The following is a 23,449-nucleotide window of genomic DNA, read 5'->3' as shown; positions in this document are numbered from 1 at the left end:
TTAATTAAATAAACACACGGACACCACTTTTCTTTCTCAACCTCCTTCCTTTACTCAATGTTATACACCCCTTTTCTTTTCAGGCCACAGCGCCTTCTAGTGACAACTGCTTGAAACAACGCCAGTAATACTGATACATTACATCCCCTCTTTTCTTTGGATATAAAATCACATCACCTAACTGAACATGTTTAAGACTAAATTCTATATTAACTCACTGAACATATCTTGAACCCCCTTTTTTTTTTTTTTTTTTTTTTAAACAATTCTCAACATATTTATATACTTCACTTGCCATTTTCATTAGATCAAACACTCTAACATCTATGGCATTTATTCCTTTCAGTCCACGACATAATCAGATAACCTCTCAGGCAATCGTCTAGTCCTTTGGGGTCTATCCGGTTTAGGTGTGTTTGGAAAATCAGCCTTAGGACTTTGATCATGAAAATTAGAGTCAGGACAATAACTGTTTGTGTTCTGATCTGTCTGATCACGTCCAGCTCCTACGTCGGCCGTTTTGTCGGTGTTGAATCTTTTAACATGAGTGGTGTTTCGCGTGTATCTCGCCCCAGTAGGTGATTCCACAGTCACCTGATTTCCAGTTTTGCTTACGACCTGGTGTGGGATTGGATTGAATGGGGTTGTGAATTTATCCTTCTTCTCTTGTTGCACAAGCACTGTGTCACCGACATTTACTTTTGAGTACTGTGCCCCTCGACGATCATCTGCATACTTCTTTGCTTTTGCTTTTTGTTCTGCATCCCTATCGCATACTTGCTGATCTTTGCATGCCTCTGAAAGGTTGGGCAACTTTCCTCGAATCTTTCTGTTAAAAAGCAATTCGGCTGGGCTTTTTCCTGTCGTGGTATGTTCTATACCCCTATACACAGTGACATATTTCCTCAGCTCTTTTTTCCAGTCAAGTCCCTCAGCCTGTGCAATTTGAATTCTTTTCATTAAAGAGGAGTTTTGGCGTTCCACCTCCCCATTAGCCTGAGCCCATTTGGGAGTAGTTTTCACATGTGCAATGCCATTGTTCTCACAAAATGCACCAAACTGTGCCTTGAACTGAGGTCCTTGATCTGACCTACATGTAACAGGTAGGCCATGTCTACTAAATATAGACTCCAGGCTGTCTATAATTTTTTCTGATGTTGTTGACATCAATACATCATATTCGTAGTAGCGACTATAATAATCCACCACGACAAGTATGGAGTGACCAGTTGGGAGTGGTCCTAACAGATCTATGGCCACATCCTGCCAGGGTCCATCTGGTAGTGGCGTTGGTCTTAGTGGTTCAGGTGCGTCCGGCCTGGATACCACCTGGCACCCGTGACATGACTTGCAGTACTTCTCTGCGGCTTTATCCATACCCGGCCACCACACTTTGGACCGGAGATGCTGTTTAGTGCCCACAATTCCTAAATGTCCTTCATGCGCTAGAGCTAATGCCCTGAGTTGTAGCGCTTTTGGTACCACTATCCGTGTTCCACGGAGGACCAAATGGCCAATACAGCACAACTCGTTGGCTATTGGAGCATATGCTTTACAGTTCTCAAAATGTCCAATGTTAACTGCAAAACGCACCTCTTTCAACTCCATGTCGCTCTCAGAGGCTCTCTCGACTTCTCTGGTGGTTAACGCATTAGGAGTTGCACTCACTGCAATGAATCGTACGTATTCCTCTGACTTATGGATGTGTCTCTCAATTTTTGCTGTTTCCCCCAGCAATCTTGACAGCAGATCTGCAATGTTCTGCCTGCCAGGTAAGTACGTGACCCTGAAATTGTATGGTTGTAATCGGAGTACCCATCGCTCTATACGTGCACAGGGTTTAGAGCGGGGGCTGTATATGGCCTCTAGCGGTTTGTGGTCAGTGATCAGCTCAAATTCTCGGCCATAAATGTAAGCGTGTAGTCTCTCACATGCCCACACGAGAGCTAGTGCCTCCTTTTCTGTCTGTGAATATCTACGTTCACAGTCCGTTAAGCAGCGACTCACACAGCATATTGGCACCGTCTCCCCTTTTTGGATCTGAACTAAGACAGCTCCCAGCCCCACTTGGCTCGCATCCGCGATCACTTTGGTTGGTGCGCATTTATCAAAATAGGCTAACGTGCTTGCTCTGGCCAATTCTTCTTTTAGCGCCTTGAACGATTGTCTTTGTTCTGGCCCAAATTCAAAGCATGTCCCCTTTTTGGTCAAGCATCTTAGTGGTTCTGACAATGTCGCAAACTGCGGGATGAATCTGCTGCTGTAACCCACCAGACCTAGGAAACTCCTAACTTCTGAAGACGTCTTTGGTTCTCTTGCCTCCCTTACAGCTCGCACTCTTTCTTCTGTTGGACCGATTCCTTTCTCAGACAAAAGAATTCCCATGAATATCAATTTGCTCATGTTGAACTGGCACTTCTCAGCGTTTAATGTCAATCCCCGTTCGCTCAGTCTTTTAATGACCGCATGTAAACGTTGATCGTGCGTTTCTTTGTCACAAGCATGAACAATGACATCATCTGAGATATTTTCTACCCCCTCAATTCCTGCTAAGGCTTTGGCAATCTCGTGTTGATACTGTTCGCTGGCGGAGGATACACCAAAGATCAGCCTTTTATAACGATATACGCCATTATGCACCGCAAATGTAGTGATCTCCCTTGATTCAGGGCTGAGCTCCAGTTGGTGGTAACCCCACTTTAAATCCAGCTTGCTGAATATAGTTGAGCCATTAACGCCTTGGAGAATTTCATCCACTGTCGGAATGGGGTAACGCTCCCTCACTATAGCACGGTTAGCCTGCCTCATGTCCAGACACAATCTTATCTCTGAGTTAGCCTTTGGCACAATGACCACAGGATTCACCCATGGTGTGGGACCGCTGACGGGTTCAATGATGTCCATGTCCATTAGCTCTTTTATTCTCTGCTCTACTGCTCTTCTGCTCTTCTGAGATTAAATGGAATGCGTCTGAGTGGCTGTGCTACTGGTTTTACACTCTGGTCTATGTGTAAGGTGACTTGATTGGTGTTTAACTTGCCAACCCCACTGAACACTTCTGGATATTTTTGTTGCAGTGCTTGCTTTATTTCCATCACAGCAGAGATGTCAGCTCCTATTTTCAACACTCCCAGCTTAATAGCAGTCTCTCTTCCCAAAAGTGGTTCTCCTTTCCCTCTTATCACAAGGAACTCAGCCTGCTCCGTTTTATTGGATATATTCACCTCACATTTGAATGCACCCTTGACTGTTAGGGGTTGGTTGGAAGAGTATGTGTATAGCTTTCTTTCAGCTTCAGGAACATATGATTTGCATTTAATTTTACTCTGTTTAAGATCCTCCCAGGTATCTTCATCAATTACATTATTTGTGGCACCTGAGTCGATTAACAGTGTTAGTTTTACTCCGCCCACAAGGAAAGTCAACCTCTCTGACATTGTATTCTCTTGGACAGCAAATGCATAATCAGCTTCCTCCACATTATTTACACGATTCTTTTTTTGTTGTTTTGTGCGACACATCTTGGAAAAATGGTCTTTTCCGTTGCATTTATGACATACTTGACCCCGTGCTGGACATATTTGGTCTCTGGCTAAATGGTCCTTGTGTCCACATCTGTAACATTTCCTATCTACTTTTTCATCTGTTCCCTCTGCAGGTCTGTTTCTGGTGTATCCTTTCTCTTTTTTGTCTCTTTTTTGCACAATTCGATTAACTGCACCTGTTTCAGGTTTCAACGACATCACTGACATCTGCTCTTCAATTCTCTCACACTGTGACGCTAATTCCACTGAACGAGCGAGCGTTAGACTCGGACCTTCCTCCAGTAATTTCCGACGAACATAATCTGACATGCATTTGCTGAGAATAGCATCTCTTATCTGATTGTCTGTGTCTGTTTGAAACCCACAGTCTTTTGCAGCTTGCCGCAGGCGAGTAGCAAATTGTTGTATCGTCTCACCTGTTTTCTGAGTCAACATGTGAAAAGCTTGTCGGGCGAATGCTGCGTTGACTTGAGGCACGAAATAAGAATTCAAAGCGGTCACAGCGGCGTCATAGTCAGTTACCTCCCCCGTGTTTTCCAGAGTTGAAAAGACATCTTGTACATCTGGTCCCGCGAGGTGTAGCATTAAAGCTCTCCTCCGTTGTTTAGTCGCGTCCGTCACATCCTCTGTGATGATGAGTCCTTTCCCATCTGCATAAAATTCGAAAGACTTTAGCCATCGCGTCCATCTCGGTCCTAGCGTGGCTGGGTCCGAAAAACATTCAAAGTTCTGGATCCCGCTTTTCTCTGTCATTGTTTCGGTTCACAGCTTTAGATGTACTGTTTTTTTTTTTTTTTTTAGTTTATCCTCGTCGCCAGTGTTGCATCTCTGTCTTAATTAAATAAACACACGGACACCACTTTTCTTTCTCAACCTCCTTCCTTTACTCAATGTTTTACACCCCTTTTCTTTTCAGGCCACAGCGCCTTCTAGTGACAACTGCTTGAAACAACGCCAGTAATACTGATACATTACAGCAGTTATGATGCATTTTTAAAAGTGAAAGATCCTGGGAGGGTGTGGCGCGTGGGCAAATAAACTGATGTGGATTTTGAATATTTTTATCAACTTGAAATACAGGCATATTTTTGTAGACGTGTTCCTAAAAATATGAATATATTTTTACGTTTGCATGTGATTGTTTTAAACCCGTGTTTAGACCCGTGTTTCCCCCGTGTCCGACCCGACACAGTTGGATATTTTTCACCCGTTTGAGCAAAATTTGAACCAAACCCGTGCAGGACTCTAATCAGGCAGATAATCGCCATTAGCTAAAACAAGTTTATTATGGTTCTGTTCCCGTTCCTGTGATGGCAACAGTGCATACCTTTGACACAATATGCCGGTCTATTAGCCGCACCATTTTTCTGACCCCATGCTGCGCGCGCACCCAACCTAGACGTTCGATGTTTTCAAACATTGAAGGGGTCTATAAAATAAAGAAATGAACAACATATTCAAGAGATGGCGATTTTGGGTTTTCGTAATAAGAAATAATATCTTTAAGGATAAAACTGTGGGTCACATTATAGGGTTAAAATAAAAAGAACTGAAATCATCCTTAAATGTATTGGTTAAACTACAATCACAAAATAAATGGGCACTTGATTCTTCAACAAAACCACAAAATGATCAAGTTTCATCAATATCAGGATATTTACAGATAGATGAACTAAAGCTGTTGATCATATCTTTTAAGTTGCTGCGCTTGTGATAACGTTGTAGGTCACATGATAACGTCAACATGGCGGATGATGTACGGCTCGCATTCATACTTAAAGGGACAGTAAGTGGGATTTTCTCCCATCTAGTGGTGAAATTGTATTTTGCAATCAAATGAATAGTGCTATCTAGCGCCTCGCATTTTCAAATGTGTGTTGCATCTACGGTAGCCATTATGTACCAAAAAGCTATGACAGGATGTCCTCTAATAGCACTTCATCGAGTTTTCCTTCGGGTGAACTGGTTTGTTATTTCAAACAAACTACAACTTGACACAACGAACAAACGAATGTTACAGTTTTGAACAAACAAAACTTACAACCTTGTTTATAGGGCCTTCTCTACTTTACTCAATAGTAGAGATACTACTTTGATACTATACCTTGAAATGTGCTGGTTTTTTTTTTTATTTAATTTTTGATGTGCACAAATAAATGACAGGTACCATAAGATTTTCTTCTTCCTGTTCCTTTTTTTTCTTCGTTCATGCATGTTACGAATGCATGAATGAATGAATGAAACATTTATGTATGACTTGAGCAATAAATAAATAAATGTATCAATTTTCAATACCACAGGGAAGAACTTATAGGCCTACTGTCATATAGATATTTTTATCTATTATTTTCTTATTTTTTTTGTCCATCCATTTAAAATCTAGGAAATCATTACTTTCTTCTGAAGAGATCACTTTACATAATGACATATTCAAATAACCGATGTGTTTATGTGAATACGCGGCAAGACGGACGTTGTGACAATGTTTTCGTGTGTATTTGACTGTAAGCGCATCAATGAAAAATAGGCAGCTTTATGTGGACGCACTGGGAATAAGGCACGGGAATAAAATCACACGCAAACGCAACCTCCGCAATTCAACGCCGAAAACTTATGATTTGCATTTTTATTATAAATTTGTGCGCATTATTTGTTGTTATTAGAGACTTCCGACGATCCGAGATTGATGGTAAAAATAGTTTTTTTACACAGCACCCCTGCTCTCGCCAGAAGCACCCCAGGGTGCCGCGTCACCCTGCTGGGAAACGCTGGTCTATATAGGCTAATAAAAAAATAAAAAGCCTGTAATTAAGACCTTAACATTGACTTACCTGTCGAGAAGAAAGCAGGCAACTTCAGCGTCTCTTTTGAAAGCTTTCTCCTGCATTAGCTATCCGACATTATAATAACCCTTGTTTTTGTAATCTCCGATCACGTTTCCTTTTACGGTCTTATTGTGGACTTTTTCGACGAAGAGGACTCGTTATTCTGTGACTTAACCGTGCAGTGCAGCCTTTTAAACTTGCCGGGGCAGTGACAAAAGCGCCTCTCACTGCTCTGCTCCGTTTCTGCTGGTTTCAGTCACGTGACGCGGGCTCTGAACGAAACGCGTTGTGGAAACGCGTTGGCCTAGTACTTTTTGTCCCTCTCTGCTATTATAGTTTTTCAAGATGGCGGAACTACATGGAAGCCTCCGTGGACTTACCCGTCCTATGTATATAAAGATAATAAATTCTTCGTTTACGAGGATAAGTCAGATCATTGGCAGAGGTATTTGTACACCATTGAGGACATATTTATGAATAAAAATATTGATTTTAGATAATAAAATACCTAAAAAGTTACTTATTGTCCCTTTAACGAGATCAGGCTATATAGTATCTACTCTTTTAGTGCTCGTTAAGCAAGTACTTATTGAAATTAAGTGTCTACTCAGTGAATATGCGGTTTCGAACACAGCCAGGGTGTAGCAAACACACTCAGTCCTTTTAAACAACAATTAGTTAGTCATGTGACAATCTCCTGATTACGTAATAGAGAGAGGTTATAGGGCAACATATGTCACTTTGAGTGATTTATGACCCTTAAGCCCCGCCCCCTTTTTGGCCGTGGGAATATTCCCACGCTTGCCCCGCCCATTTCTACCCCCCTCCCTCCCACCTCCGGACAAGTCACGTGATCGTGAGAATTTTCCCACGCATGCTCCTCCCTTATGGGCGTGATCAGAACCAGGGAGATATTATAAATTAAATTATATATTTAATATATCAAAAAACGTTGTATAAAGTTAAAATACACATATCTTTAGTGTTCTCACACATTTGTAAAACACATTAGTTGCACATTAAAAACTTTAAAATGTCAATGAAAAACATCTAAAACAACATTTTATGTTAAAACATAAACCGTGGGAAATTTTCCCACGATCCACATTAAAACATTTAAAACAACATGTATTAAAATTATACCGAGCAAATAGTTCTATTTTCTAATACATTTGAAGAAAAGTTGTACATTCACAATTACAAGAAAAAGTTGTACTTTCACAATTACATTGTGTTTAAAGACATTGAAAATCAATAATCAGTCATTTACAGAAGAGTATAACAAGTTAAGAGAGTTTTTCATTACAAAAAGATATTTTTTTAAAAATGTTGATCCATAAGCATTTAACTTTCACGCATTATTAATAAAATGTTACATTTTACATAAAGTATCTTTAAAAGTGTATATTTTCTTAAAGATATAAAAAATGTGTTAGCATTAAAACATCTAAAACAGCATTTTATGTTAAAACATAAATGTTAAAACATTGAAAAATCAATGTTCAGCTCCGGACCGTGGGAATTTTCCCATGATCCCCTTCCCTACAAACACCCCCACCCCTCCCCACATTTTTTAAAAATGTTGATCCATAAGCATTTAACTTTCACACATTATTTATAAAATGTTACATTTTACATAAAGTATCTTTAAAAGTTTAAATTGCATTTTCTTAAAGATATCAAAATGCGTTAGAATTAAAACATCTAAAACAACATTAAACAAATATTAAAACATATCAAACGCGTAAACACATACGTACATTTAAAAACTGACTTACGTTTTTACAATTTCACTTGTTGAAAGAAGAACAAAAGTCTCATTATCTCCAAAGATATATCCAGTTACAATAATGTTTAAACATCATATTGTTTAACAAATAACATTATGACAATATATATTAAAACTTTTTTAAGAAATGTACAATAAAGACATGATCAGGGATGAGATCAGTGTTTTTTATTTATTAAAGAAGGCAGATGTAATTTCATTACATGAAGTGTCCATCACTTTTAAAACATTAATGAAATAAGTTAAAATTGCATTTTTCTCTAAAAGAGTTATTAAAAATGAGTTAGCGTTATTTTAAGATGTTAAAATCAATAATTTACAGAAAGGTAAATTTATCCATCCACACATTATGTGTAAAATGCTACATTTAACATAAAATATCTTTAAAAAGTGTCTCAAACACATAATATTAAAACCACACCATGTTAAAAATCACAGTATCTAAAAAATAGCCTTACGTTTTTGTAAATCCGTTTGTTGAAAGAGAGCCAAAAGACATATCCAATGGTGTATTCCACATCAAAGGTATATCCAATGTGTATCCAAAAGGTATATCCAAAAGACGAAAGAATAATCCAACACCAAAGTAATATCCTGGGAGCTCAATGAAACATGTCCGAACAGTTACACCCCAAAAGTTAGACTGACCTGTGTGACATCTGCCCAGTAGCCACAGGTAGACCACACCCACCCTAGACACCTCCCACCCCTAGACACCTCCCACCCCTAGACACCTCCCACACCAAGACCCCTCCCACATCAAGACCCCTCCCAAGCCACCTATGTATCTGGTAACAGATCAGTGAGTTGTTTTAATTAAAGAAGAGTTTTGTTTCACCTAATCATTTAAAAACTTTTTAAAAACAATGTATATGTATAAAGTTAAAATACAACGGTTTAGTATTCGTACGTTTACAACGTTATCTGAAAAAGCTAGAATTAATAGCTAGATTTTAGTTAAAATTAATAGTTTAAATTATTAGTTAAGTTAGAGTTAATTCATGCTTTAGTTAAGTTATATTCACCAATTTACTGATTTATTCACTACAACCCAATGGAGAAATCTGATTATTGTTTGAGAATTTGTATTTGTAATAAAAATAACGATTCTGTTCAAAACTATGTCCTTTTAACTTTAAACCGTGAAACGTAAGCGCTAGGCAAACATTTTCCACACACATGTGACACTTTCACATACAATTTTAATAATAAAATAACTTTAACTTTAATAAAATGATACAGACCTTTAAAATACAAAGGTGTATAGGGTAGTATTTAAAACGTTAGGCCTATCAGAAAAATGTAAACAAGAATGTCTTCTTACATATACAGATTTTAAAACACTGTTAAAAACAAAAAAAGTCAACGTTAAATCATTTAAAACAAGTTATGGAATGTCTTTCACTAACAGCTTTTAAAGATAGCAGAAAAATGGTAAATTATGTTTTAAACGTGAACATCATATCAGACATATCAAACAACAACAGTTAAAAAATAATACATAAAGTGAATAGTTTTTAAGCAAAACTTTTAAACATTACAATTCACTATAAACTTTTGTTTAGTTTTTAGCTAAAATATATATCTTTCACTGTCTCACAAAAGCATCCATGCACTCGGAAAGCAAAACATGAATGAGAAATCCGGTCTGTGAAGCCAAGTCTACGTTGGTAAAAAATACTTAATCAAAACATTGTTTTAAATTTTGTACGTTTTATTTAATTTAGTTATTAATTCAGTATTAGATCTTTTTACTTATGTCTCATTGGAGGCCTCCGGATGACACAGATGTGACGTGACATCACAGTGTTTTCATTAAAGAAGACATATGTGCATTAATTACACTCATTACATATTAAACGTTAAAACAACAGTGAAATAAGTTAAAATTGCATTTTCTCTAAAAGAGTTATAAAAAAATTAGTTAGTGTTATTTTAAGATGTTAAAACATTAAAAATACAACGTTCAGTCATATACAGAAAAGTAAAAACAACTTAAGAGAGTTTTTTTCATTTACAAAAAAAAAACGTCTGATAACTTCCATACAGTATTTGTAAAACTTTTACATAAAACTAGTTTAAAAAGCTTTACGTTTTTACATAACCAATTGTTAAAGACTCAAAGTTTAAAAGATATAAAAGTGTTTCCTCAGAAGTCACCGTGGGAATTTCCCACGCCCCCCCTTCGAGCTCCCAAATAGAAAAAGCGACCGCGCAGCTCCTTGGCCGGACTGGAATGGCCATAGAAAACCGGTGTAGCGGCTCGAAGAGACCACACCCCCTAACACACCCCTCTCAAAGCTGAGAGGTCAATTTCGATTTAAGGACATCCCTAAAATGACATCACTCACGGGAATCCCCCTCCCACAGCGTCACAGTCACATGACATGAGGTGTTTAAAAAGGAGCGCAAACATGACACGAGATAGGCTACTTGTGGTTTTATTCAAGTAGAACACTATAGGCTTGTTCGACTTCATGCAGCTCTGCGCAGACCGATCGGCGGCTGACTTGAAGCAGTGCATGCCGGTTAGAAATTTTGTCCGACTTGATGCAGCGCCGACGCCACGTGACTGTGACGTATGCCATCAAAGTACCGCGAGGGCAATTCGAGAGTAGCCGGAGAACTCAGCCAGCGCAGCTTCTCAAGAGCGGCTGCATTGGGCTGAACGAGGGCGGATGACGACACAGCTGTTCCACGATTGGCCGGATTCACTGCATGACAACGATCACGTGTGTTTCGTGTTTATTCGAACACCTTTAGTTCTTCTAAAGCTCTCAAATCAGTTTATTATAACAGTAAACACTCTTTTCATGTCGTTGTCATGTTATATTGTGTCATGTTTATCAAATAAAACAGATTAAAAAACGTAGACTCCACTTCATTTATAACAGCTTATGTTGAACTTTATTCTTGTTCAAACAGACGCTGTATGAAGCAGTAGCCTAAATAAAGTATTGAATAAAAATGTATCTGAAAAATCTGTGTATTATTTGTCAAATATTGCATTTATTTCACTTCAGCTGTGGTAAAGTATGCAAATACCACGTGAGCGGTCACTACGGGAACCAGAAAGTGTCCGACTTCACGTCTCCGTTTGCAGCTCCTCCCCGCCTGCACGCGGCTACTCTCGCCGATCGGTTGCATCCAGCCGCAGCCGATGTCGAACACACCTTATGGCTACGTCAGATGAAGAGACAACCTATGGAGGATTCGACCTTAGCGCCGCGAAAAAAAAGATGCACATGGACCTTGTTTAACGCGATTTCTCCTCGAGCCGGCGGAGCGCAAGTGAAATACTTTTCACTTGTCTGGAGGACGTGCGTGTAGGCTACGCATGTTTATGACTAAATCAATAGAGAAGTCAGATTGGTTAACTTGGATAACGACGAGTGATACAACACAAAATCAACGGACGATCCCAATTTGTTTTTTGTTTTTTCGTCGTTATCCAAGTTAACCAATCTGACTTCTCTATTGATTTTGTCATAAACATGCGTCGGCTCGAGGAGAAATCGCGTTAAACAAGGTCCATGTGCATCTTTTTTTTCGCGGCGCTAAGGTCGAATCCTCCATAGGTTGTCTCATCGTCTGACGTAGCCATAGTGTTCTACTTGAATAAAACCACAAGTAGCCTATCTCGTGTCATGTTTGCGCTCCTTTTTAAACACCTCATGTCATGTGACTGTGACACTGTGGGAGGGGGATTCCCGTGAGTGATGTCATTTTAGGGATGTCCTTAAATCGAAATTGACCTCTCAGCTTTGAGAGGGGTGTGTTAGGGGGTGTGGTCTCTTCGAGCCGCTACACCGGTTTTCTATGGCCATTCAAGTCCGGCCAAGGAGCTGCGCGGTCGCTTTTTCTATTTGGGAGCTCGAAGGGGGGGGGCGTGGGAAATTCCCACGGTGACTTCTGAGGAAACACTTTTATATCTTTTAAACTTTGAGTCTTTAACAATTGGTTATGTAAAAACGTAAAGCTTTTTGAACTAGTTTTATGTAAAAGTTTTACAAATACTGTATGGAAGTTAGATCTCTTTTTTTTGTAAATGAAAAAAACTCTCTTAAGTTGTTTTTAATTTTTTTTGTATATGACTGAACGTTGTATTTTTAATGTTTTAACATCTTAAAATAACACTAACTAATTTTTTTATAACTCTTTTAGAGAAAATGCAATTTTAACTTATTTCACTGTTGTTTTAACGTTTAATATGTAATGAGTGTAATTAATGCACATATGTCTTCTTTAATGAAAACACTGTGATGTCACGTCACATCTGTGTCATCCGGAGGCCTCCAATGAGACATAAGTAAAAAGATCTAATACTGAATTAATAACTAAATTAAATAAAACGTACAAAATTTAAAACAATGTTTTGATTAAGTATTTTTTACCAACGTAGACTTGGCTTCACAGACCGGATTTCTCATTCATGTTTTGCTTTCCGAGTGCATGGATGCTTTTGTGAGTCTGATATGATGTTCACGTTTAAAACATAATTTACCATTTTTCTGCTATCTTTAAAAGCTGTTAGTGAAAGACATTCTATAACTTGTTTTAAATGATTTAACGTTGACTTTTTTTGTTTTTAACAGTGTTTTAAAATCTGTATATGTAAGAAGACATTCTTGTTTACATTTTTCTGATAGGCCTAACGTTTTAAATACTACCCTATACACCTTTGTATTTTAAAGGTCTGTATCATTTTATTAAAGTTAAAGTTATTTTATTATTAAAATTGTATGTGAAAGTGTCACATGTGTGTGGAAAATGTTTGCCTAGCGCTTACGTTTCACGGTTTAAAGTTAAAAGGACATAGTTTTGAACAGAATCGTTATTTTTATTCCAAATACACATTCTCAAACAATAATCAGATTTCTCCATTGGGTTGTAGTGAATAAATCAGTAAATTAGTGAATATAACTTAACTAAAGCATGAATTAACTCTATCTTAACTAATAATTTAAACTATTAATTTTAACTAAAATCTAGCTATTAATTCTAGCTTTTTCAGATAACGTTGTAAACGTACGAATACTAAACCGTTGTATTTTAACTTTATACATACATTGTTTTTAAAAAGTTTTTAAATGATTAGGTGAAACAAAACTCTTCTTTAATTAAAACAACTCACTGATCTGTTACCAGATACATAGGTGGCTTGGGAGGGGTCTTGATGTGGGAGGGGTCTTGGTGTGGGAGGTGTCTAGGGGTGGGAGGTGTCTAGGGGTGGGAGGTGTCTAGGGTGGGTGTGGTCTACCTGTGGCTACTGGGCAGATGTCACACAGGTCAGTCTAACTTTTGGGGTGTAACTGTTCGGACATGTTTCATTGAGCTCCCAGGATATTACTTTGGTGTTGGATTATTCTTTCGTCTTTTGGATATACCTTTTGGATACACATTGGATATACCTTTGATGTGGAATACACCATTGGATATGTCTTTTGGCTCTCTTTCAACAAACGGATTTACAAAAACGTAAGGCTATTTTTTAGATACTGTGATTTTTAACATGGTGTGGTTTTAATATTATGTGTTTGAGACACTTTTTAAAGATATTTTGTGTTAAATGTAGCATTTTACACATAATGTGTGGATGGATAAATTTACCTTTCTGTAAATTATTGATTTTAACATCTTAAAATAACGCTAACTCATTTTTAATAACTCTTTTAGAGAAAAATGCAATTTTAACTTATTTCATTAATGTTTTAAAAGTGATGGACACTTCATGTAATGAAATTACATCTGCCTTCTTTAATAAATAAAAAACACTGATCTCATCCCTGATCATGTCTTTATTGTACATTTCTTAAAAAAGTTTTAATATATATTGTCATAATGTTATTTGTTTAACAATATGATGTTTAAACATTATTGTAACTGGATATATCTTTGGAGATAATGAGACTTTTGTTCTTCTTTCAACAAGTGAAATTGTAAAAACGTAAGTCAGTTTTTAAATGTACGTATGTGTTCACGCGTTTGATATGTTTTAATATTTGTTTAATGTTGTTTTAGATGTTTTAATTCTAACGCATTTTGATATCTTTAAGAAAATGCAATTTAAACTTTTAAAGATACTTTATGTAAAATGTAACATTTTATAAATAATGTGTGAAAGTTAAATGCTTATGGATCAACATTTTTAAAAAATGTGGGGAGGGGTGGGGGTGTTTGTAGGGAAGGGGATCATGGGAAAATTCCCACGGTCCGGAGCTGAACATTGATTTTTCAATGTTTTAACATTTATGTTTTAACATAAAATGCTGTTTTAATGCTAACACATTTTTTATATCTTTAAGAAAATATACACTTTTAAAGATACTTTATGTAAAATGTAACATTTTATAAATAATGCATGAAAGTTAAATGCTTATGGATCAACATTTTTTAAAAAATATCTTTTTGTAATGAAAAACTCTCTTAACTTGTTATACTCTTCTGTAAATGACTGAACATTTATGTTTTAACATAAAATGTTGTTTTAGATGTTTTAATGCTAACGCATTTTTTATTTCTTTAAGAAAATACACACTTTTAAAGATATTTTATGTAAAATGTAACATTTTATAAATAATGCGTGAAAGTTAAATGCTTATGGATCTACATTTTTAAAAAAATTATCTTTTTGTAATGAAAAAACTCAACTTGTTATACTCTCCTGTAAATGACTGATTATTGATTTTCAATGTCTTTAAACACAATGTAATTCTGAAAGTACAACTTTTCTTCAAATGTATTAGAAAATAGAACTATTTGCTCGGTATAATTTTAATACATGTTGTTTTAAATGTTTTAATGTGGATCGTGGGAAAATTTCCCACGGTTTATGTTTTAACATAAAATGTTGTTTTAGATGTTTTTCATTGACATTTTAAAGTTTTTAATGTGCAACTAATGTGTTTTACAAATGTGTGAGAACACTAAAGATATGTGTATTTTAACTTTATACAACGTTTTATATATTAAATATATAATTTAATATATAATTTAATTTATAATATCTCCCTGGTTCTGATCACGCCCATAAGGGAGGAGCATGCGTGGGAAAATTCTCACGATCACGTGACTTGTCCGGAGGTGGGAGGGAGGGGGGTAGAAATGGGCGGGGCAAGCGTGGGAATATTCCCACGGTCAAAAAGGGGGCGGGGCTTAAGGGTCATAAATCACTCAAAGTGACATATGTTGCCCTATAACCTCTCTCTCGTAATGTAGAATAGTCACAAGAGAGAAGAGATTGTTAGATAAATATAGAGGACATATCTCACCAAAAAAATACACAACACACAATATGTATAAAAAAACAGTCAAAAATGGATTCCAAAACTTTGATTTCACACAAAACAAAAAATATATATTTATAATAATTAATTATTATATTATTTATATTATAAATAATTATTATACATCCTAAACCAACATTGATCATTCAATATCATGTTTCTAAAACGCATGCTAACACACACGCTGCTTTATTTAACTGTAAAGTCTGAGTCTCTTCCACCTTTATGAAACACATTTACACATTTATTTCTCCTCATAGACAGTAGTGAGACTCTTCTGTGGATCACCTGATGGTTTCTGATCCTCTCATGATCATTTCACACTACAATATAACACATTTATCAGAGTTTGGTGATCGATCTTTATCAGGAATGTTTGATGATCGATCTTTATCAGGAATGTTTGATGATCGATCTTTAGCAGGGATGTTTGGTGATCGATCTTCATCTACTCTGTAAAGTGGAACAGAAGAGAAAACAATCAGAGTTCAGTGGAACAAAGTGCAAATTATTATATTTCAGTTTTTTTTATATTAACAGTAATTAAATTAAATTTTTTTGAGTAAAAATAAGTTAAATTGAATTCCTGTAATCAGATTAATTACTGACTCTACATGATGTTGCATAGATATTTGTGTTTTAAATATAATAGATGTAAAGCATGAATCATGTTCATATGTGTGTGTGTGTGTCGGTGCGACTCCTATTGAGTCTGTAAAGGAGAAACTAATGAGTGTACGGCGTATGGAATAAACCACAGGGAGCAAATACAAATGTTATTTTGAGTTCAAACACAAACCTTTAGTTAAAGCCGTTTGTCCTCTAGTTTAAACATGTTTGTAGGCTCTTAGTAAATAACTGAGAGTAAAGTAAGTGTAAAGTAGTGTGACGTGTTGCTTGTCACAGTAAAGACACACTAGAGACAGAGACATTTCTCATGTGAGCTGGACGCTGTGAGCTGAAGCTGGAACTGCACTGATTTTAGCAGGAGTGCAGCGTTTTCCTACAATCTGACCAAGTCTGTTTTCACACTGAAATGATTCACTTCTACTGACACAGTTAATAAAGCAGGTGTTGATGTATAAAGCTGTGACAGTGAGCTTTTGTTCTCTCTCCTCCTTTGTGTTAAACATTTCAATAACTTCACATTTTGTTCTCACACAAACCCTTTGTTGCAATAAAGCTTAATGATAATTTCCTTTCACAAATGTTTGAAAGGTTTGTTCACATATCAGAGGTAAATGAAGATGTCTTTAATATCTCAGTGATGTTTCCTCACCTCAGGACACAGTTTGAGTCTCGTAGCTCGTCTCTGAGTCGCTGCTTTGAGTCTCCTATCTCATTGAATCTCAGATCAAGCTCTTTTAAAAACTGCAGTGCTTTTGAGTTAGTCAAAGACCGAGTTAGAGAAGAAACATCTGTAATGCCACAGTAGGCTAGACTAGAAAGACAAAAACAGAGGAAGAGAGATTATCTTACAAACAAATCATGAATGTGAAGAATTTTACACAAATATAATGTGAACTCAGACTCACTGTGAGATATTGAGAATAAAGTGTTTTAGTTTAAAAACCCCAGAAAGTGCACTGCTATAAACACTGAAACATAGGCCCTGCTGTCTTCAAATAAATAAACTTCAGTCACACTGTAATTGCTGTACAGTATAATGATACTAACTGTAGTTTCTCCAGCTTGAATTGTGGGTTCATCAGTAGATCACTGAGGTTTTTCACTCCAGAGTCTCCTAGTTTATTCCCGCTCAGGTCCAGCTCTCTCAGGTGTGACGGGTTTGATTTCAGAGCTGAAGTCACATCAGAACAACCTTCATCTGTCATATCACAGGAGCTTAAACTACATTAGGAGAGAGAGAGAAGACAATTAAATCAAAATTTATAAGGAAAGACCAGTACTTTGTTTAGGCTTGGTTTGTAGGGAATTACAAACCTGCGCAGATATATTCAAATGCACATAACTATAGAACCAATTCTTAATGCGCATGTGAACGCCATCAGCGTTTATCACAGGTTCGCATTTAAAGTCTGTGTAGAGAGAATGGTGTCGTCTTAGCGGCCCCTAATTTCATAACAAAGGATCGTTGCGACGGAAGTGAATCAATCAAAACGAACTTTAGCTGGAAAATAACTTTATTAAAGAACTGCTATAAAGCCAAAACAATCGTACCTTAAACTATACGTTTATCTCTGTAAAGCTGCTTTGAAACAATCTACATTGTTAAAAGCGCTATATAAATGAAGATGACTTGACTTGACTGACTTACACTGCACTGTCTTGTCGTTTCGTCCCTGTGTTGTGTGTCTGTGAGGGCGTAGTCAGACTTCCAGCGGGAAAGACCAAACCGACCGATCGAGTGGTCGCGCCGGCGCATCTCAACCGGAATCTGATGTGTGAATAGGTGTTTGTGTGTGTATTTAAATGTAAAGATTATGTGTTGTGTACTATGTGTGAATGGATTATGTGTTTATTATTAATATATATATTTAGAAACGGATTATTATTGATTATCAAATAGATTAAGTATTTGTATGTGTATTAAATGTAATGCGTACCTGAAAATGGTGTGTGAAAATGTGTAGGCACTTGTATATATTCTTCACTGTGGACAAACCTCTCTGACACTGTAAATAAATTCCACTTCTGCGAGTGCGCCATCATTTCTACATCCCTTTACGGACTCAAATTTTTCCCCGAAGGCGAGCTGGTGGCTCGTCTTCATCACAACAGCCGTACGCCTGATCATGAATGCGATGATACAATGTATTATTCTGATACACAGAACACGATGATGTAGACCGACAATTCAAATAATTCAAACAGATAAATGAAGTTGTCAAAATGAGTTTTTTCCAACTGAGAATGATTTCTAAGATTAAGTCTTTTGTATCCCGGAAAGATCTGGAAAAGGTTATTCATGCGTTCGTCTTCAAGATTAGAAACTCACTCTATTCTGCTGTTCAAACTAAAATCTTGGACAGATTACAGATGGTCCAACATGCGGCCGCAAGACTTTCGACAGGCACTCGTAAATATGGGCTGCGTTTCCCGATAACGTTGTCTCTTAGCACTACGAAGACTCTAAAGTTATAACTTAAAGGTGTACCATTTCTAGGCGTGTTCCCTGAACCATACCTTAGGAAGTAGCTTAAGAAATGCCTTCTTACTAGGGCTGGGGGAATTTTTGCGATTAATTTGAAATGTTTAACGCGTTAAAAAAAAATTACGCAATTGACGCAGCACTTTTTTTTTGCCTCGTTTGAATGATTTCCTGTTGCGGCTGCTCCGTGTTCGGCGATCAGGTTTCATTCTCGCGCACCTTTCATGAGCGGGTCTTTTCCACTCCGTGTGTGCGCCGCCGCACTCTCCGTTCCGTGCGTGTAATTGTGTGTGTCGGCGCGCTCTGCCAGCGGCGCGCTCTCCGTTCCGTGTGTGTGTGTGTGTGTGTGTGTGTGTGTGTCGGCGGCTGTCGTTAACGGCCCAAACGCTCCAATCATGTACCGAGCACTGGAAAAGTAAAGTCCACTCAAATAACGTGAATTTTCTCTGTAGACTTCTGTTTGCTGAGCTGGTATAGTCATGCTGGGCAACAATGGTAAAAGCTCATGCTCTGGTAATAATAGCTTTGTAGGACTATATTTTATTTTGATAATTAGTAGAAAAAAATAATAATAATTGTGGTGTATTGGGTGGTGTAATCTGTTAAATTTATTATGTTGATTGATTATTGAAAAATAATAATATATATTCATATAGGCTATTGATGTTTAATATTATTTTAATATAGGTCTATTTTCTGTTCCTTTTTTTTCCCTGTGTTGTTTAATTTAATTAGGTGATTGTAAGTTTAAATATTGATGATTACAAGCTTGGTGGAAATGCAATTAATTGCAATTAATTACAGCAAATTGTGCAATTAATTAGTTAATTTTTTTTAATCGATTCCCAGCCCTGCTTCTTACATACGACGTTACCCGGTGCTGTCCATGGCGATGCTGCTGAATCTGCTGATATCGATGGCTCGAGAATCAGTTATTCTCTCGTGCAGGGGCTGCTTCACTGCGTTATGTGAGAAAGTGCTGTTCTTTATAAAAGAAGCTCTTCAGAAAAAGTGGACATTGCATTTATTAGCACTCATGGGATATTATAAAAAATAAACTATAATAGCCTAGCCTACATATTTTAAAACTGCCACAATAACCATTTCAAATGTTTACGCGTTTTCTTCTCTTTCCCATTTTTGTTCGCTGAGGTGGAGCTGTGATGAAATATTTAAGATTTAAACAGTGAATTTTGAATCTCTTCTTGTAAACTGTGGATTTGGAAGGCAATAAAATCACAGACTTACTCCTGTAAATGTTGAAAATACCATACAAACATATTTGAAACAATTGCCATCCGAAAAGGGCTTAACTGGCAGTGCTTTCACTGGCCTTTGAAAGCGCTCCGCGGACGGCGTGTGTTTTAGCACAACTATTCTCAGTATCACTGCCATAGTTTGAGCAAACTCCCCACCACAATCATTCCCTTTAAATAGACTCCTAAGCCTTTACTGCATATTGGTTTGCAAGCTGATGTACCTTTGGATAATGTAATTAAAAAGATAACAACAATCAATGTAATGGCTGTTTTATTCTTTGCATGAAAACACTTGAATTAGCCTGTTGCACTGTGTGCATTACTACTTCAGAATTATATTTGTATAGACGGTCAAAAGTGATAAGGTGAAGCTAAGAGTGGTTCAGACCAACCTTCCGAACGCATGACTTACAGAAGGTATACTTAACTAAGAAACGTTTCAGGAAAAACACATATTAAATAGAAGGTACAGCTTAAGGTATAACTAAAGAACGGCGTAGCGTTAAGAAGTATTCGGGAAATGCAGCCATGATCATATCACCCCCGTATCAAGATCGCTGCATTGGTTACCAGTTTATTTTAGAATTAATTTTAATATTTTATTATTTGTTTTTAAATCTTTACATGGTACAGCCCCTCCGTATATTGCGGATTCAGAAGCAGAAGTCAAAGAGACTTTTACAATCTCAGTCACAAAATCTTTTAGTTGTCCCGAGAACGAATCTGAAAACAAGAGGGGACCGCACCGAGGTTATGGAACAGTCTATCAGAATATATCAGATTAGCATCTACCCTTAGTGAGCTCAAAAGACATTTAAAAACATATTTCTTCACGTTAGCTTTTGATCATACATGAGTGTCGAGGTACTGTTGTCACAGGTGAGGGTTTTAAGAGTTTGAAGATGGTTTAGGTTAGGGCTGGGCGATATGGCCCAAAAAAATTATCACGAATTATCAGTCGATATCGATAATTATCACGATAAATGTCAAATCTTTATTTCTTTCAAGTTTAAAGGCAGATTTTTGCTCCTAAGTGAAAGTTGTAGAAACCAGAGCGTTAATTGTGTTTTTAAACTACTCTTTATTGCCAGAACATATCATGACAAACACTTGCTGAATTGGTGAACATTTCATAAATCTGAGGTAGAACATTTAAACATTTGTCATTTTTCCTTAACAAAATAAATATCTTGATAGAAAAATGTATTTCTTAGTTTCTGCATGTGTGCTAAATTTTTATTTGGTAAAATGTAATATTCTGACTGTTTGAGTTTAATTAAAATGAACCATTGGTCATCCAGTATCATGCATTTAGATCATGATAACCACAGAAAAAAACAGGCATAGCCTATAGCACCTCACTCTCATGGCAAAATGTAACTTTATGGTTTCTATGGTATTTATTTGTATGAAAAACAGTAGCCTAAAAACATTATTTAATACTGTAATTATATTCCATTGGTCCTTTAATACATTGTCTACATTAATATAATACAATTCAATATGTATATCCCACATTTCATGGTGCAGTTAATATTACTAGGCTAACGTTACAGTAAATCCATGGTAAATGATGGGGATTAGTAGACGGAAAAGCCTTCTGACTGTATCGTTGCGCTCAGTGTTTCACCTGTTTGTCAGCGCTGTTTCATCTGCCTTTAAACTGGTTTAAATCACTGAGATATTTGTGTTCTTTGCTGAATTCAAGCGCTTCTCACTGGATCTCGTGACCGAGACCGATCAGAGTAAACGCATCTGCTCTAATGAGCTTGCGCTGCGCTGCCATTTGGACTTTGAGCCGAGCGGATAAATGGTCCGTGTGGCGCGTTGTTCAAATGAGTTTCGTTCCGCTTTTGGCGCATAAACATTATCGGACATTTATCGAACTCTTGATATAGTTTTAACGAGAAAAACTATATCGCAATAATTATCGCTATCGTTTTATCGCCCAGCCCTAGTTTAGGTGTATTTAAGACTCCTAAGAGTCTGTGGGTCTTTTATCTATGAGTAGGTATTATGCATATTCTGTATTAATAGTTATTTGTGTTTATTATATTTTAATATTTCAGTGTTTGTGCAGCACTAGGTAAACGTTGTGCTATTATGTGCTTTATAAATAAACTGAAATTTAATTTGAAAATTGAAAGAACAATGGAAAAAAAGTAACTATGTCTTTATTCTTTATGTTAAACTGATGTGTCGTTTGTTCAGAGACCACCGATTCAAAACAAAAGATTCGTAAAGATGCGCCCAAGTAGCAGTGATTTGCCTGTGCTTCACCCTAATATAGTCCCAAGTCAATATCTGTCTAGGAAATCGCCTAGTGTTAAAGGAGAACTCCGGTCAATTTTAACATTGAGCTCATTTTTTTGTAAATTTGGAGTGCTGTCAATACAGAGAACAATGACAAAAATCTGTGTTGCCTACACTTGTTATCCTCTTTTTAAAATTTGCACCCTGTTGACTTCAATGGGGCAAGTTTTAAACCTGCTTTTAGCCTCTTAACATCCTTGATGTGTCATTACAAGTGCACAGCCATGTGAGTGATTCCTTCAGAGTGACTCCTGTGGCTCAACTTACCTCAGTATCTCCAATTTACACTTCTTCAGTCCAGTGCAGAGCAGCTTCACTCCTGAATCCTGCAGATTATTATTGTTCATGTTCAGCTCTTTCAGATTGGTATCTGATCCAAGAACTGCAGCCAGAGCTGAACAGCTTTTGTCTGTTAAGTTACAATCATTTAACCTATACAAGGGAAATAAATCACATCACAGAATTAGATGGAGCACATACAATACATTTTCTATACAAGAATTAAATTTATGTTCCATTGTTATTAATTTTTTACTTAAAAACAGTGTATAAAGTAGAGGCTGGGTTAAAATAACATTACTCTTCAAAAACTACTATTTACTGTACATTAGTGTTTTTTATTTAGTGACAAATTTCCTAGATAAAATGAAGCATGTTTGAAAAAAATATGTGTGTTAAGATTTATAGCTTTTTATAGCTTTCTCCCAAGGTTTTTCCCTCTTTATGTCACCTGATGGAGTTTGGGGTTTTGCCACTGTTGCCTCTGGCTTCCTTAGTTGGAGACACTTGATATTCAACAAGATTATTGACTTGACTGTACCGACAGTATTAGATGAGACAACTCACACTTTTATGGCAAGTTAAAGGCCTTTCACTTTAATACTAAAAATGTCTTCATTCACATACACGTTTTTGCTATATAATCTTTAATGATTTAAGTAAAGCTAAGATTGTTATGTGGATGCAGAGATGAACCCAAGCGCAGACAGAATGCACTACACACAAGGTTTATTGATGACAAAGAACAGGGAAAACAAAACCCACGAGGGGGCAAAACACAGACAGGACAACGAGTGACTAAACTAGACTATGACTTGACGTAACTAGACTACAAATAAACAGCTAATACAGAAACAGAACTTTCTCTTGACAGGGTACTCACAGAGAAGAGCAAAGTCTCACAATGAATGATAGCATGTATCAAGTAACAATGAACCGGCACAAGACAGCAAACACAAGGGGATTAAATAGGGAGACTAATGAAAACACAACAGGTGACACAGGTAAAGCAATAATGACAAAACGAGGATAACAAGGGGG

General features: G+C 36.8%; 2 protein-coding genes across 2 annotated transcripts in view; both read right to left on the bottom strand.

The window, feature by feature from the left end:
- The window catches only part of LOC311087311 (uncharacterized protein), a 595,635-nt gene that overhangs the window by 400,106 nt on the left and 172,080 nt on the right, over nucleotides 1-23,449 (bottom strand). The window contains exon 12 of the mRNA XM_084120630.1: nucleotides 17,123-17,296. Coding sequence (XP_083976756.1) covers nucleotides 17,123-17,296 — 174 coding nt within the window. The remainder of the gene's footprint in view (nucleotides 1-17,122; nucleotides 17,297-23,449) is intronic.
- The window catches only part of LOC311087319 (protein NLRC3-like), a 143,318-nt gene that overhangs the window by 52,366 nt on the left and 67,503 nt on the right, over nucleotides 1-23,449 (bottom strand). The window lies entirely within an intron of this gene.

The sequence above is a fragment of the Abramis brama genome (genome assembly GCF_963993115.1).
Source record: "Abramis brama genome assembly, chromosome: 7".
Classification (NCBI taxonomy): Eukaryota; Metazoa; Chordata; class Actinopteri; order Cypriniformes; family Leuciscidae; genus Abramis; species Abramis brama.
This window is presented reverse-complemented; position numbering and strand designations above follow the sequence as displayed.